The 18,052-nt window shown below is 47.0% G+C and overlaps 1 protein-coding gene across 1 annotated transcript in view; it reads left to right on the forward strand.

The window, feature by feature from the left end:
- The window catches only part of LOC116511430 (proprotein convertase subtilisin/kexin type 4-like), a 47,863-nt gene extending 38,964 nt beyond the window's left edge, over positions 1-8,899 (forward strand). Inside the window, 4 exon segments of the mRNA XM_032221471.1 lie at positions 1,920-2,108; positions 5,621-5,745; positions 7,130-7,249; positions 8,308-8,899. Of these exon segments, the coding sequence (XP_032077362.1) occupies positions 1,920-2,108; positions 5,621-5,745; positions 7,130-7,249; positions 8,308-8,780 (907 nt within the window). The 3' untranslated portion in view covers positions 8,781-8,899.
- Positions 8,900-18,052: the final 9,153 nt, after the last annotated feature.

Here is an 18,052-nt window from a genome sequence, read left to right on the forward strand (position 1 = left end):
ATCTGAGGGTATAAAATTTGACCCCCCCAGCCTAAGTGTTGGAACATTGGCCAAATTGTTGGGAGGGAAACACAACAGCCACTCGGTCTTGTCCGGGTTGAGTACCAGTTTGTTAGCGCTCATCCAGGTTCTTAACGGCCTCAAGACCCTGGTTCATCACGTCCACCGCTTCATTGAGTTGGCACGGGGCGGACAGATACAGTTGCGTATCGTCCGCATATTGGTGGTATTTTATCCCGTGCCTCCGAATGATCTCGCCCAGCGGTTTCATGTATATGTTAAATAGTAGGGGGGATAAGACCGAACCCTGTGGCACCCCGCATGTTAGGGGCCTCAGGGACGATCTCTGCCCCCCGACCAACACCGACTGTGACCTGTCCGAGAGGTAGGAGGAGAACCACTGCAAAACAGTGCCTTCCACCCCTACCTCCCGCAGTCGTTGCAGAAGGATACCATGGTCGATGGTATCGAAAGCCGCTGAGAGGTCAAGGAGAACCAGGATGGACGCATAGCCTCCATCTCTGGCCCTCCAGAGATCATCGGTCAATGCGACCAAGCGGTTTCTGTGCTGTAACCAGGTCTGAAGCCGGACTGGAAGGGGTCAAGATAACTAGCTTCCTCCAAGGCCCGTTGAAGCTGGAAGGCCACCACCTTCTCCACAACCTTCCCAATAAAGGGGAGGTTGGAGACAGGACGAAAGTTGTTTAAAATGGCTGGATCCAAGGATGGTTTCTTCAGGAGGGGTCTCACCACCGCCGTTTTGAGTGCGGCGGGGAAGTGCCCCTCCCGAAGGGAGGCGGTCACGACCGCCTGGATCCAGCCATGTGTCACCTCACTGCTGTTGGCAACCAGCCAGGAGGGACACGGGTCCAGAATACAGGTGGAGGCACTTACAGCTCGAATGGCCTTGTCCACATCCCCAGAGGGCAACATCCTGGAACTCAACCCAGAGATGATTTGCCAAGTAATCCTCCTGTGTCTCGGCTGGGTCTACTGCGGTGGAGTCCAAGTCCGACCGAAACCGAGCCACTTTGTCCGCCAAGAACTGAGCATAGTCCTCAGCCCTACCCTGCAAGGGGTCTCCCGCATCCCTCCTATTAAGGAGGGAGCGGGTGATCCTAAACAGGGCGGCTGGGCGCGACTCGGCGGACGCTACCAAGGCGGAGATGTGTGTTCTTTTGGCAGCTCTTAGTGCCCGGACGTAGTCCTTGGTGCAGGTAGTCAGAAGTGCTCAGTTCGCCTCGGACTTATCGGACCTCCACAGGTGCTCTAGGCGTCTCCTCCGGCGTTTCTTCTCCCGGAGCTCCTCGGTGAACCAAGGAGGTCTCCGGGATCCGCTGACCCGGAGGGGCCGTAGTGGCGCAATCCGATCAAGAGACTCCGACGCCGCCGAGTACCAGGCGGCAACCAGGGTCTCCGCCGAACTGTGGGCAAGAGTATCAGGAATAACCCCAAGCTCCGTCTGGAACCTCAACGGGTCCATAAGTCGCCTGGGGCGGAACCACCTGGTCGGTTCCTCCTCCCTACGGTGGGGGTTTGGCCTCCGGAAGTCAAGCCTCAGTAGGCAGTGGTCTGACCACGACAGGGGTATGATCTCATTACCCCTCAGACCAAGATCACACATCCACTGCTCCGAGAGGAATACGAGGTCGAGCATGTGACCCGCTGTGACCCGCTGCATGAGTTACATGAACAGGGGTAAAGTTCAGCAATAAATCAAACCAAGCAGAGGCTTGGCTGCGAACAGATCTTGCCTAATGGAGCTCCTAATAAATCACCGCTTTTGGTATTGAAAACTTGGCTCGATGCTTATGAATCACCTAGGGCATTTTTAGGAAACCTGACATTGGGGACTATTTCGTATTTAGGCCCTTCCTCCTGAGCTGAACCTCCTTCCCTCTTTCTCCGTCTTCCGCCAGGGCCATCGGTTCACGACTGTCCGTCTCCCAGAACGTCTCGTCCTCCCCCTGCCTCCAGAGGAGACACCGAGGCATCCGTTCCCTGGAGCACGTCCAGGTGCAACTGTCGCTCACTTACAGCCGGAGGGGAGACCTGGCCATCTCGCTGACCAGTCCCATGGGGACCACCTCCACCCTGGTGGACGTCAGGTGAACACGTCCCCTCCCTGTCGGGGTCCCAAGCGACACCCACAACGAAGGAAGACTCCGAGGCTGGAGTTTCCTCAAAGTCCCATTTTATTAGTCCCATTGGCACATCTGGGGAAACCCGAATCTGGAAGCTCCCAGGTTTTCCCCACCCAGAGGAAAGCCCGAGCCCCCTCCCCTGCCCCCACGTGTCCGTCCCATGGCCCAATCAATGCACCGTCCCAACTGGAGACGCCTCCCAGTCACCCCACTCCAGAGGCAGGGCAGGATGTCCTTGAATCTCTTGAGAAAATGTTGTACAAACACCCTTCTGGGTTCAGCTTCAAGTGGGGGGAAAAGACACTGGAAAACACGGAGGCTGCTTGGAAAGACGGTTTAATGGTGGACAGGATCACGTGGCTTGCGCTCCTGAGCAGAAAAGGGGTGTGTGTCACCAGATGCTTCCAGGTGTTGGGAGAAGAAGAGAAGAGAGACAGAGATGCTGAGTACCATGTGTGCATGCACAGGGGGCGGAGCACATGTGGGGAGCTGCATCTGCATGCACAGGGGCGGGGCATGTGGGGGGGGCGCATGCACGGGGGCGCACACGGATTGAAATTTGGTGATTCTAGCACATTCATGCATGCACACGCACCCTTTGGGCACTTGGCCCGGAAAAGGTTCGCTATCACTGGTCTAGGGTCTCCTGCTTGAGCCGGGGGCTGGACTAGAAGACCTCCAAGGTCTCTTCTAACTCTTTTATTCTGTTATTCTGACAACTTCTCCAAAGCACCTGAAGGCAGGACAAGGAGCAATGAATGGAAACTAAAGAAGGAGAGAAAGTCTAGTCTAGTTGAGCATGTATAATTGATTTTATCCTGTTATCTGTTGCCTCCAGCCTGCCTTTTTTTACTGGACTGGTGTTGTTTCCACTTTTCTCAATGAGTGGGGTTAAAGGTCATGTCCTGTCCTCCTTAATCCCCATCTCCTGGAGGGTGAAGGTGTTTTTGTTTGGGAGGAAACTGGCCCAATCTTTCTTAATGGGCACAAAAATCTCCATCTCTAAAGACTCCAGGCATCTGCTGGAGGCTATGAAGGAAGGCTGGGGGTTGCTTTCTGCCTCTAAGAACACGTTTCCCCCATTTCTCCTTTTGGGGGTTGGAAGAAATGAACTTCTGGGTTCAGCTCCAAGTGGGGCAAAAAAGACACTGGAAACACGGAGGCCTCTTGGAAAGAGGGTTTAATGGTGGACAGCATCACATGGCTTCTGCTCCTGAACAGAAAAGGGGGGTCCCGTGCTTCCAGATGTTGGGTGGAGAAGAAGAAGAGGAGAGGGGAAGGGCTTGCTGAGAGTTCCTGGGTTTTTTATACTCTCTGTTCGGCCCCACCTCTCTTGTTTCCCCATTCCTGTATCAGAAATCTATTCGGATTGGTTGTCAGACTCCCAGAGCTACCTTTGTAGGGTGTGAGCCTTTTTGAGCTCCAAGCTTGGTTGAGTTCCCAGACCCCCTGTGGTGAGATGGGCTAATACGATCATGCCTTAATAACATCACCCTAGAGCTGAAGGGGGAGATCTAGAACGAGTGCAGAGAAGAGCAACAAAGAGGATTAGGGGACTGGAGGCTAAAACCGCAATAACACAATAGATACAAACTCAAGGTCAACCACTCCAAACTGCAGAAAATGCGACTTCAGCAACCGAGTGGTCAACACCTGGAATGCTCTACCTGACTCCGTTGTTACATCCTCAAACCCCCCAAACTTTAACCTTAAACTGTCCACCGTGGACCTCACCCCATTCCTCAGGGGTCTGTATAAGCGCACCAGTGTGCCAGCCATCCCTGTCCCACTGTCCCCACTTATTTGTACTCATTTCATCCATACTCCTGTTTATTCTTAGACCTATTATCTTGTAAATGATTGACAAATCAAATAAATAGAATAAACAAAAATATGAAGAACGGGTGCAGGAACGGGTGAGTCCCTTCGGGGAATAGGGCGGCTTACAAATCGAATAAATCCAAATCCAATCCAACTGGGTATGTCTAGTTCATCGGTTGTCAACCTGGTCCCTACCACCCACTAGTGGGCGTTTCGGGGTTCCAGGTGGGCGGTAGGGACTTCGGAGGTTAAAACCTCCTTTTGAGCGAGTGGCCAGGCGTGAGCGCACACATCAATAAACCAACGTGCGCGTGCACGCAAACAAGCAAACACGTGGGAAGAGGAAGGGGAGGAGTGGAAACTGATAGCAGGGACAGGCAGAAGCGGAGCAGAGCAGTTGCAAAATAGGAGAAAGAAAAGTTATAGGCAGGAGAGAATTGTTGTTGGCTAATAATAATAATAAGCGGGCTAACTAGCTCAGCCTTACTTTTGTACATTGCCCTAAGGAAGGTTAAAAAAAAGGAGATAAAAAGGAAAAGACAAAAAAAAATTAACAAAAGGAAGAAAAATAGAGAAAAGGGGATAAAATAAAGGAGGAGAGTAAGCAGTGTTTAGTCTGGCTCATAAATTAAGTTTTGTTATAAAATAAAAGAAATAAATAAATAAAGGAAGAAGAAGGAGAAAATAAAAGAAGGGAAAAAGAGATCTTTGATATAGTGAAATACTATAAGAAAGGTAAAGAAGAGGAAGGCAGGAAAAGGAATTTTGTTTTGATAGTGACACTTAATAAAAATTGGCACCTAATAATGCATTGTTTTTGGTGTTTGTAATAAAAGGGAAAAGAGGAGGGAAAAAAGCACTGTGTGGAGTGCAGATCAAAACGTAAAAGTAGTTGTTAAATTGTGAAACAAATTTAGAACCCATGTCTGAAAAAAAAGAAATATGCTCATGTTCTGCACTTGCGCAAAAACTGGTGGGCGGTAAGGAAATTTTTCAATCAAGAAAGATCCATTAGTGGGTGGTAGATAGAAAAAGATTGACTACCATTGGTCTAGTTCAATGAAAAGAAGGACCAGGGGAGACATGGCAGCAGACATCCAATATCTCAGGGGTTGCCACAAAGAAGAGGGAGTCAAGCTATTCTCCAAAGCACCTGAGGGTAGAACAAGAAGCAATGGGTGGAAATTAATCAAGGAGAGAAGCAACTTAGAACGGAGGAGAAATTTCCTGACATAACAATGAATCAGTGGAACAGAAGTTGCTTCCAGAAGTTGTGAATGCCCCAACACTGGAAGTCTTTCAGAAGATGTTGGATAGCCATTTGTCTAAAACGGTATAGGGTTTCCTGCCTAGGCAGGGGGTTGGACTAGAAGACCTCCAAGGTCCCTTCCAACTCTGCTGTTGTATTGTACCTTTGTTATGTAGAAGAGACTGGCCCAGGCCTTTTAATAGCCCATTGACAAAAGATGGGGGCTATTAAGAATGAGTCCGTTTCCTGCCTAAAAACAGGTTTCTCCATTTCTTATCCAGGGAAATATAATATTCTGCTTTCTTAATATATTAATATGCATTTTTCTTAATGCACCTCACGAACTGCAACGAGGGGATGGAGGGAGCCCATTTCAATGTGAACCCCATGTTTTGCTCACCGCTAGGCCCTACGACACCAGCAAAGAAGGCTACAAGGACTGGTCGTTCATGTCCACCCATTACTGGGATGAAGACCCCCAGGGCACCTGGACCCTCCTCCTGGAAAACAAGGGCGACGCCTATAACACAGGTACACCGCGCAATCCGATCCCAGTGTGGGTAACATCTGTTTGCTCTTTGCTGACTCTTTCCCAGCTGTTTTCTATGTGCTTAAGGTTGAAACCAGCGCTCCTCAACCTTGGCTCAGTCTTAAAGCTGTGGGAACTTCAGCTCCCAGAATTCCCCAGCCAGCTGTGCTACAAATCTCCTAAGGTCTGCTGCAGACCTTCCTTCCTTCCTTCCTTCCTTCCTTCCTTCCTTCCTTCCTTCCTTCCTTCCTTCCTTCTTCCTTCCTCCCTTCCTTCCTTTCTTTCGTTCTTTCATTCTTTCTTTCCTTCCTTCCTTTCATTCTTTCTTTCCTTCCTTTCTTTCATTCTTTCTTTCCTTCCTTCCTTCCTCCCTTCCTTCCTTTCATTCTTTCTTTCCTTCCTTCCTTTCATTCTTTCATTCTTTCTTTCCTTCCTTTCTTTCATTCTTTCCTTCCTTCCTTCCTCCCTTCCTTCCTTTCATTCTTTCTTTCTTTCCTTCCTTTCATTCTTTCATTCTTTCCTTCCTTCCTTCCTTCCTCCCTTCCTTCCTTTCATTCTTTCTTTCCTTCCTTCCTTTCATTCTTTCATTCTTTCCTTCCTTCCTTCCTTCCTCCCTTCCTTCCTCCCTTCCTTCCTTTCTTCCTTCCTTTTCTTTCATTCATTCACTCACTCACTCACTCACTCATAGAACTTTAAAGCTGTCTGGACTTCAACTCCCAGAATTCCCCAGCCAACTGTAGGGAATTCTGGGAGTTGAAGTCCACAGAGACTTAAAGTGGCCGAGGTTGAGGAGAAAATGGCCTCCCTCTTAAGCGCATAGAAAACAGCTGCTCTACAAACTTGAATGGGCAACATATGCAATTCAGGGAGCCCTCGACTTACAACCGCTCATGTAGTGACGGTTCGAAGCCACCAGGTCACTGCAAAGGAGACAACCGTGTTTCATGTGACCGTAGCAGCGCCCACAAGGTCAGACGCTTTAGCCCCTGACTCATATTCACGACGGCCGCAGTGTCCTGAGGGCCATGCTTGTGGCAATCAGAGTCCGCGGGGGAGCCAGCTTCACTTAACAACCATGCTGCTGTCTGAACCGCCGCAATGATTCGCTTACCAACCGTGGCAGGAAAGATCGCGGAAACGGGGGCAAAGTTCCCTTCACCAATATCTCCCTTTAGCAACATAAATTTGGGGCTGGGTTGTGGCCGTAGGTTGAGGACCCCCGGCGTTTGTTTGTAGTGCCTCAAGATTTCCCTGCTTCTGGTTCCTCCTGACCCCATGCAGAGCCCACATCCCGCCTGCCCCTTTGCCCCCACGGTTCTCATTTCCGCGATGCCCACCCTGCCTCTCCGGAGCCTCACCGCTTTCCTTCTCTGCCTCCCTCCGAAGGGCTCCTCAAGGCCTTGGTCCTGAAGCTCTACGGCTCGGACGAGGACATGACAGCCCGACGGGCAGCTCCCTCCCCGGGGGCCAAGTGTGTGCGGCAGAATCGCGACGGGACGTGCCAGGGTGAGTCGTGGGGGATGTGGGGGGGAAGCGCCCAGGACACGCCACTCCCACTGACAGGGGGAGCCCCTTGGATCCATAGAAACAGAGGACAAAACCCCCACCGCCTTCGAGCGCTGATGGCGTTCCCTAGCTGGCTCATGAAACGCCTGCTAGAAAACAGCCGAGCTCAGAGAGCACCCAGGGCCTCTCAGTTGAGCCCCGAATGACAGATGTTCTCTTCCCTTGGCATTTATCTTGGGCGCATCACTCAGACGGCCCACCTGCATGGGGCGGTGGGGTGCATGCACGGAGGGAGGGATGATAGATAGACAGACAGACAGATAGATAATAGATTGAAGATAGATAATAGATGGCTAATATAGATTGAAGATTGAAGGAGAGAGAGAGAAGAGATGGATGGATGGATGGATGGATGGATGGATGGATGGATGGAGATAGATAGATAGATAGATAGATAGATAGATAGATAGATAGATAGATAGATAGATAGATAGGACGGACAGATAGATAGATCCTCCTCTCCTCTTCCTCCTCCTCCCCTCCCTTCTTCTCTTCCTCCTCCTCTTTCTTTTCCTCTTCCTCCTCCTTTTCCTCCTCTTTGCCTCTTCATCCTCCTCCTCCCTCCCCTTCCTCCTCCTCCTCCTCTTCCTTTTCCTCCTCTTCGCCTCCTCTTCCTCCTTCTCCCCTTCCTTTTCCTCTACCTCCTCCTCCTCTTCCTCCTTCTCCCCTTCCTTCTCCTTCCCTTCCTTCTCTCCTTCCTCTTCCTCCTCCTCTTCCTTTTCCTCTTCCTCCTCCTTTTCCTCCTCTTTGCCTCCTCTTCATCCTCCTCCCCTTCCTCCTTCCCCCCTTCCTCTTCCTCCTCTTCCTTTTCCTCCTCTTCGCCTCCTCTTCCTCCTTCTCCCCTTCCTTCTCCTTCCCTTCCTTCTCTCCTTCCTCCTCCTCCTCTTCCTTTTCCTCCTCTTCGCCTCCTCTTCCTCCTTCTCCCCTTCCTTCTTCTCTTCCTCCTCCTCTTCCTTTTCCTCTTCCTCCTCCCACTCCTTCTCTTTTTTCCCCCCCAGAATGCCCCAGCCCTCTCCTCGCGGTCCAGCACCTCTGCCTCTCCTACTGCCCGCCCAGGTACTACCGCTTGTCCCGCTCGGCTCTCCACCCCAACGGGACCCAGCGCACCCTGGAAGCCTGCGCCGCCTGCGATCCCTCTTGCTACACCTGCCTGGCGGGGTCGGCTCACAACTGCAGCGCCTGCCCGTCCCACAGCACCTACGAGGGGCGCACCCACACCTGTCCGCGCACCCCCTCCGTCTCCTACCTGCCCCGCGGGGGCCTTTTCGCCCTGGGGGACACCCGCCTTCTCCTCCTGATCGTGGGCGCCTTGCTGGGCCTGGGACCCCTGTCCTTTTGCATCTTCTACGCCTTGTGCCGCACGCAGCGGCGGAAACTGGTGCGGTCTGACGCGGAGTCCGAGGCCGTCAGCCTGGAACTGCTCTACTTCCACCGTCCCGGCGCCAAGGAGAGCTTGGACAGAGCGTCCTAGAGACCGAGACGGGGCCGGCCGCAACCTCCTCCTGAATGACTTGAAACCTTCTCCAACTCCTGTTAATTTATTTCTCCAAATGGATTCCTGGGTCTTCCACAATAAATGCTCAGCCTTGAGAGTGGATCTCTGGTCCTTTGGGGAGTTTCCAGCCGCGATTCAATAGCAGTTAGACTTATATACCGCTTCATAGGGCTTTCAGCCCTCTCTAAGCGGTTTACAGAGTCAGCATATCGCCCCCACAGTCTGGGTCCTCATTTCACCCAGATAGATAGATGATAGATAGATAGATAGATAGATAGATAGATAGATAGATAGATAGATAGATAGATAGATAGATAGATAGATAGATATAGAGAGAGGGAGGGAGGGAGAGATAGATAGAGATAGATATAGATAGAATAGATAGATAGATAGATAGATAGATAGATAGATAGATAGATAGATAGCAATAGCAGTTAGACTTATATACCGCTTCATAGGGCTTTCAGCCCTCTCTAAGCAGTTTACAGAGTCAGCATATCTTCCCCACAGTCTGGGTCCTCATTTTACCCACCTCGGAAGGATGGAAGGCTGAGTCAACCCTGAGCCGGTGAGATTTGAACTGCCGAACTGCCGCAGTCAGCTGAAGTAGCCTGCAGTGCTGCATTTAACCACTGCGCCACCTTGGCTCTTGATTCCTCTCCTTCGGGTGGTCAAGAGTCAACGGGGACTTTCTGGGTTTTTTTTTTCCCCAAAGAGGTTTCGCTCCTCCTCCAAGAAGCTTCTTCAGTTCGGGTTCTGTGATTCAACTTCACTTCAGAAGTGAAGAAGCATCTTGGAGGAGAAGAGAAACTTCTTCGGAAGAAAAAGCAGAGAGTCCAAAGGTGATTTTTTTTTCCCCCAGGAGGCAACTGGACTTTCTGGTTTTTTCTTTCGAAGACTTTTCGCTCCTCCTCCAAGAAGCTTCTTCAGCTCTGACTGGAGGGTGGGAAATGGAAGGATGTCAGAGTTCCAAATAGCATCCAAAAATAAATCAGAGTCCGAGGCAAAAGATTCCTCAAAGTCCCAATTTATTAAGAGAGCCATGTTGGCACATCTGGGGAAACCCGAATCTGAAAGCTTCCCGATTTTCCCCACCCAGTTGAAAGTTCAAGATCTTGCCCCCCACACCCACAAGTCCATCCCATGGTCCCATCTCCCACTGCCACACTGGCAGCTTCCACCCATCCAGCTCCGGTCAGTTGCAGAGGAGCAAAGACAAAGGATGACCTTGGCTTTCTAGAAAGGAATTTTGTTTTGGCTACATGGCATCTAACTCCGTACAATCCCATTTTCCCACCATAGAAAAGGCATGGTAGAATAAGAGAAAGTGTGGCAAGTCCAAAAAAGGAAAGATGGCAGACAAAGCTGGCCATTTGCATCCTTTTAGAGAGTTGTTGAGGCAAGAAAGCCCAGTTGCCTCCCGGAAAAGCACTTTTGGGACAGCCGTGACCTGGATGATGGAGAACCTCTCCATAAGTCCTTGTGAGTTTCACTGGATCCGGTAGGATACCTTTGGGGCCAGAAGAAGCCACCAGATTTGAAAGACAAATTAACCCGCCTGGGTCCAGAATATACTTGGCTTAAGTTGAAGGCTTGTGCTAAGGACCTTCGTCTCACCTCTAAGGATCCATCTCACCTGTTGGCAACGCCGTGGAGTAGATCCGCTTCAAGAAGGTAAGGAAAGTGGCTCCAAGTTGGAGGGAGGGCATAACGTTTACGGGTCTTAGAAATCAGACTCTTAACAATCCTGGACAGGTTTTGCATCAATAGGTTTGAAGCACAAGGACAGTTGCAAGATGCAAAATTGATTCCTGGTTTCCTTGAAAGAAGGTGTTGGGAATACAGAACCACAGAGTTGGAAGGGACCCTCGGAGGTCTTCAGGTGCCCTGGATAATAGTTTGACACCCTCTTCTTTGCGGCAACCCTGAGATATTGAAAGACTGCTATCATGTCTCCCCTAGTCCTTCTTTCCATTAAACTAGACATACCCAGTTCCTGCAACTGTTCTTCGTATGTTTTAGCCTCCAGTCCCCTCATCCTCTTTCTTGCTCTTCTCTGCACTCTTTCCAGAGTCTCCACATCTATTTTACAGTTGTTGACCAAAACTGGATGCAGGATTCCAAGTGTGGCCTCCCCAAGGCCTTATAAAGTGGTATTAACCCTTCACCTGATCTTGATTCTCTCCCTCTGTTGATGCAGCCTAGAACTGTGTTGGCTTTTTTGGCAGCTGCTGCACACGGCTGGCTCCTATTTAAATGGTTCTCCACTCGGACTCCAAGATCCCTTTCACAGTTACTACTTGTTGAGCAAGGTACCACCTATACTGTACCTGTGCATTTCGTTTTCCTTGCCTAAATGTAGAACCTGACTCTTTTCCCCATTGAATTTCATTTTGTTAGATAGGGCCCAATGTTCAAGTTTGTCCAGATCCTTCTGTATCTTAAGCCTGTCTTCTATCCATCCCCTCTGCGGTCAAACCTTTCAATCCATCGCTAGCCCTTTTCCCCAGAACTTAAGCGGGACCAGAGCCAAAATGTGTGTGGGGGAGAGCGGATGTACCAGGTCCCTGTTGTTTTGAAATCTTTCTTTATTATTAAGTCATGATTTATTCATCAAACGGGGTTCTCCTAGTCCTCCGTTTACGGGAAGGAACGCTGAGTGGTGGAGGGAAATGGAAGAGAGAGCCTTTTCAAAACACCACTTAAAAGCCAACAAACCCATCGCCTTCCCTGTGCCAAGCGCTCCATCAGACTCCCGAACCCAGGGCCGGGGGGGGGGGGAACGGTGGGGTGGCAGCCCGATCTTCTCCCCCTTCCTGAAAACATGTTGGTAGTTTTGTCCCTCATTTTATTGCCATTTCGTCTCCTGTGCCTTGCACACAAAGGATGGTCTCTTTTAATCTCAATTTTACTGCACATTTTTATTTTTTATGACGTCTGCATCATCTACAGCAGTGTTGCTCAACCTTGGCGACTTTAAGTCCTGTGGACTTCAACTCCCAGAATCCCCCAGCCAGCACAGCTGTGCTGGCTGGGGGATTCTGGGATTTGAAGTCCACGGGATTTAAAGTCGCCAAGGTTGAGAAACACTGATCTACAGGCTGAAGGAAGGGGGTGCGTGCAGACCACAGTGGGGTACTGCTGGCATTACTGCCGGTTCAGCGCGCAATAATTTTTACTCCGCGTACATGTGCATTTGCAGCTAGAAAGGTCTGCGCATGTGCAAAGCATTTGAAAAGGGGGGGAAATTACATTCCTGAAAATTGTTCTGCGCATGCGCTGAACCGTAAATAAAGTTGGCACCACCGTAGAAGAACAGGTTCGGGGGCGTGGCAGGCCTGGGTCTCTGCCGGTTCCATGACCCAGGCCGCCAAGTTACTATCGGTTAGGCTAGTAGGAACTCTTGTGCAGCCAGGGCCCACGAAGGGGGATTTTTAAACTTCAGGTTTCCATTCTATTTTAACCCCTGTTATTGTCTCCAGCCAATTTTTGATCCTTTCCCAAAAAATGTTTAGCCTCCTCACAAGTCCACCATAAATGGTAATACATTCTGTGTATTGATTTGCATTTCCAACATTTTGGGGAGGTATTTGTTAAGATTTTAGCTAACCTAGTTGGTGCCAGGTGCCATCTGTAAAACATTTTGTACTGGTTTTCCTTGTATGCAACTGAGAGTGTCATTTTTAAGTTTGTTCCCCAAAATTTTCCCCATTTGTCTAATTCAATATAATAGCCAAAGTTCTGCGCCCATTTTATCATTTGTTCTTTCACAATTTCCTCTTCCATTTTATACTTCAGGAGGAATTTATATATTCTCCCTATCATCTTTCTATCTGAGCTTTGAATAATTTTATCCAATTTGTGTGGTTCTGTTTTGATGTCATATAATTTAGTATCATTATTGTATTTAGTTTTGATTTGGAGGTAAGTTAGCCAGTCAACTTTCATGTTCTGTTCTGCCAATTCTTCAATTGTTTTAAAATTTCCCTATCTATCAATTAAGTCTCTGTATCTTAGCATTTTGTTCAAATCTATAAAATTTGGATGGGTCGTCCTTTCTGTTGGTGATAGCCAATTTGGAATTTTCACATAGTGGATTTTTTTTATTTTGAGCCAATTTTGCAATAACCCTCTTCTAATTAAATGATTTTGAAAGTATTTGTGCGTTTTATTTTTATCATCCCATAGGAATGTATGCCAGCCTGCTTGCAGATCATGGCCTTCTAAGGTCAACATTCTTTTATTCTTTAGCTCTATCCGTCCTTCATCCATGTTACTGTTACTGCTGATGCGTATAAATCCCAATTTGGTAATGCTAAGCCTCTCCTCTCCTTGCTGTCTTGCATTGTCTTTAGTTTAATCCTCGCTTTTTATCCCTGCCAAATGAACCTAGCGGTTATTTTGTTTAATTCTTGAAAGAATGTTTTACCCGGATTAATAGTCCTTTAAAACTTTAAAAGTGAAACTAATTAGTAAAGATCTGTTGGCCGGCTGTGGGGCAAAATAATTCACTCCCTTTCTTAGAAGTTTTGAAACTCCGTATAATTAGATAAACATTGTTACTCAGCAATTCAACTGGCTCGTCGCCATTTTAGACGCCTCTTTAAATAGATAAAATAACGGAAGAGTATCTTGTAAAAAAGAAGCTAGGATTTAAATAAACAATTAATGCTCTCGCATACGAATTCTGCTCGTTTTGAAATCAAGTAATTCAATCTTTGAACTAAGTGGGAGGGAAGCTTACTTGGGGCTGCAGAGCAGCCGGAGAATTCCAGCACGGAGCAGTTCTGCCTTCAGCTGGCCCCCCTTCTCTTCACAGACACAGAAGCTGCAAAGATCAGAAAGGCATTTGCTTGACAAAACTTCTCTCCTTTCCCTTCTTTTCCCGAAGAGTAAGGTGTCTGTCAGATATCTGGTAGGTGATCATCTTAACAGATAATGCGACTGGTAACACGGGAGCAGCTATGTTTAGCTGCTACCATCAGTAAGTCCTGCCCAGGAAGTCCCTCTTCTTGCTTTTTTGTCATGTTCTTGATTATCATTTTTGTTTTGTCATTATTGATCTTTAGTCCTGCCACTTCGCCATATTCTCCTCATTTTTGAATTAATTTCAGGCTGGATTCTAATGGGTCCTCTAGAACAAATACTAAGTCATCGGCATAGGCTTGGGCCTTATATTTTTCATTTTTGACCTTTTATTCCCTGGTCTTTCTGAATTTCATTTAATAAAATTTCCAAAGTCAATATAAACAGCAAAGGAGAGGGGGCATCCCTGTGTGACTCCTTTCTTTATTTTGATCTTCTCTGTTAGTTCTCCATTCATCAGAACTTTGGCTGTCTGACTGTTATAAAATCCTTCTATCATTTTTATAAATTTTTTCTCCGAATTTCATCTCATCCAATAGTGTTATTATAAATTTCCAGATTATGTTGTCAAATGCTTTTTGTGCATCAAGGAAAACCAGTTACCACTTGCTTTTCTGGATGTGCCTCGTAATACTCTACTATGTCTAGGATCTCGTATTATTTTTAATGTTTCTGTGAGGTTAAAATCCATTTTGGTCTGGGTGTATTCGTTCATTTAAAACCTGTTTAATTCTTCCTGCCATAATTGCTGCAAATATTTTATAATCGGAGTTTAGTAATGAAATTGGCCTGTAATTTTGAATTTCTTGTAGGTTGGTTTCTTCTTTTGGGATTAGCGATATTATTCCTTCTATCCATGATTCAGGCATCTTGGCTTTTCCTAAAACTTGGTTAATAGCAATAGCAATAGCAATAGCAGTAGACTTATATACCGCTTCATAGGCCTTTCAGGCCTCTCTAAGCGGTTTACAGAGAGTCAGCATATTGCCCCCAACAATCTGGGTCCTCATTTTACCCACCTCGGAAGGATGGAAGGCTGAGTCAACCCTGAGCCGGTGAGATTTGAACCGCTGACCTGCTGATCTAGCAGTAGCCTGCAGTGCTGCATTTAACCACTGCGCCACCTTAAACATTTCCACTCGTAGCTCTTCCAATATTATTCTGTTATATTTGTATAGCTCCACTGGCATTCCGTCTGGTCCTGGGGTTTTATTATTTTTCTGGTTTTTCAGGACTAATTCCACTTCGGCAAATGTTATTGGCCTGTTTATCGCCTCCCTTTGTTCTTTTGAGATTGGTGTTATCTTTTCTGTGTTTAAATAATGTTTTATTTTGATTTCCTCCATACTCTCTTGCGCGTATAGTTTTGCAAAGTATTTATGAATAATATGCTTCTTTTCTTCCGCTTTGTATTGAATTGTTCCCTCGTCATCTTTCAATTGATACATCATCCTTTTTTCTCTTCCATTCTTCAATCTGTAATCCAGCCATCGTCCAGGTTTGTTGGCTTGTTCAAGGTAATTTTGTCTGGCCGCTTTAATTTTCTGTGCTAATTCCTTTTGAGTTATTAAGTTGATCTTATGTTTTATCATCTCTCTTTTTTCTTTTTTTAATTTTATTCTTTGGGTCTTTCTGGAGTTCAGCTTCAGCTTCCCTAAGTTTCTTGTTGCTCTTTTTGTTTCCTAGTTTTTCTCGCCATGTAGGCAATCGTGAGGCCTCTTGTGTATTCTTTCATAGCGTCCCAGAGATTTTGAATTGAGGTGTCTTCTTTTTTATTTATTCAAAAAATAGTTTTAATTCTTTCTCCAGCATTTGAGGGTATTCTATTTCATTTACAATATTTGAATTCATCATCCATCTTTTTCTTCTTCTTTGACCTTTCCATCTTATTTTTATTGGATTATGATCTGCCCACTCATTTGCTTCTATTTCAATTTCGTCTACTTGATTACGTAGCCCAGATGAGATCCAAGCCATGTCGATTCTTGATAGAGATTGATGGGGGTTCGAATAAAAGGTATATTGCTGTCTTGTTTTGTGCCTTTCTCTCCAAATATCATGCAGTTTATATTCCACTGTCATCTCAAAAAAAAAAAAAGATCTGGGTAACATATTTTTTTTGTTTTATTTTTCTTTTTGCTTTCATAGTCCATTTATTTTATCCACTATTGCATTATAATCCCCAATTAAGCAAATATTTTCATATTCTAATTCATTTATTTTGTTGTGTAATTTCCTATAGAATTCCTCTTGTTTCTGATTTGGTGCATATATGACTGTTCTGACCCCCTCTCCCTCCGGTGAGTCACGCCGACACAAGATTACTGTTAGCCAATTTATTCACAGTAATTACTCTCAGACAAGACTTTAGCAGCAACCCAGACTCGCACGGATAAGACATACACACAAGAGCTTCTCCAGCTTTAGTAAAATGGTGGTGTCCTGCAAAAGGTCTCCTCCCCAAGTCTCTTCTTATATACTCTCTTGGGAGGAGCCTAATCACAACCACCCGATTATCTTCTATGTCTCCGTAATTGCTGCCGGCGCTTATCTGCCCGTCTTTGCCTGGCGTTCCGGGACTAACTCCCTTTGCTCCTCCCCACTGCTCCAGGGCCTGACGTCATGATCACACTCCCTTTGGCTTTCATCGCTGCTCCATGCCTCAGGCGCCTCCTGGTGGCCAACCAGCCTCTCTGGTCCCTGCTCGGAGTCTGAACCCTGCCCAGGGCCCTCCAGAGCCGACTCATAGGGTCCCTTGCTATCGGAGTCCGTCGGCAGCTCCAATGGCTCCTGCTGGGCCACAACATATGACTATTAATAATATGGGTTTTTCTGTTTTCTCTTATTCAATCATGAGCACCCTGCCTTCTTCATCAGAGTAGACTTCTTTGGAGTTTATTTTTTTCCTTTATATAGGTCGCTATCCCTCTTTGCAACAGTTTTTAATAATTTAACAGAGTTGGAAGGGACCTTGGTTCCCGCAACCGTTCTTCATATCTCTCCTAATCATCTGTTAGGGCGTTCTGTTAGTTCTGTTAGTGACCGTTTGAAGTTATGACGGCACTGAAAAAAAAGGATTTACGACTCTTTTTCACACTTAATAACTGTGGCAGCATCCCTGTGGCCAACACAATAGGGGGAAGAGAAGATAGAAAATTAGAATGGAATGGAATGGAATGTAGAACAGAACAGAATAGAATATAGAATAGACTAGAACAGGACAGGACAGGACAGGCGTGTGCGTGTGTGTAGACAGTCCTCGACTTATGACCACAATGGAACCCAAATATTTTTGTTGTTAAGTGAGGCATTTGTTAAGAGAGTTTTGTCCCATTTTACAACCTTCCTTGCCAGTGTTTGTTAAGGGAATTGTTGCCGTTGATAAAGTTAGTCACCCTGTTTTTAAGCGAATCTGGCTTCTTGAAAGGTCGCAAAAGGGGATCACGTGACCCTCTCGGGACACGGCGACCGTCATAAATACGAGCCAAGTTGCCCAGTGTCCGAATTTTGCTAAGGTGGCCACAGTGATGCTGTAACGGTCATTAAGTGTGGGGAAAAAAACAGTCGTAAGTCCCTTTTTCCAGTGTCATTGTAACTTTGAATGGTCACCAGGCAAACTGTTGTAAGTCAGGGAATACCAGTAATGGGTGTGTATTTTTGTGTGTGTGTGTGTGTGTGTGGTACATGACAATATTTGAAGACATGCAAACTCTGTGGGGAGAAACTGCAGTGGACATTTCTTTTTGGGAAACGCAAATGAAGTTTCGTCCTCTGAAAATGCAGGCTGAAACAATTTCTCTTGCATCTCAAGAGCCCCTTGTAGGAGTGGTGGGGTGGCCTAGAGGGGAAGCTCTCACCTCACAATCAGCAGGCTGGGAGTTCGATCCTAGGTAGAGGCAGGTATTTCTCTCTCTGGGCACAATGAGAATGTATCAGCTGAACAAAACTCCTCCTTGGCGACAGGGAAAGGCATCCGGCCATTAAAACTCTCAGCTCCATTCCCTTGCCCAGACTTCACCCCGCAAGGGATTATGGGGGTCGTTCAATGACAATGGTCCCAAGAGACCAGAGGTGGGTTCCTACCGGTTCGCACCAGTTCGGTAGAACCGGTTCGTCAAATCTACCGAACCAGTTAGAAGAGGTTCCACCAGTGGACCCGGAAAGCAGGCCACACCTACAGAAGAGGTTCCAAAAATTTTTGAAACCCACCACTGACACACACACATACACACACAGACTCACACAGAGAGAGAAAGAGAAAGAAAGGAAGAAAGAAATAAAGAAAAAAAGAAAAAAAAAGAAAAAGTGAGAGAGACGAAAGGAAAAAAGGACAGAGAGACAAAAGGAAGGAGAGAGAGAGAAAGAGAGATAAATAAATAAAT

The sequence above is a fragment of the Thamnophis elegans genome, chromosome 1, assembly GCF_009769535.1.
Source record: "Thamnophis elegans isolate rThaEle1 chromosome 1, rThaEle1.pri, whole genome shotgun sequence".
NCBI lineage: Eukaryota > Metazoa > Chordata > Lepidosauria > Squamata > Colubridae > Thamnophis > Thamnophis elegans.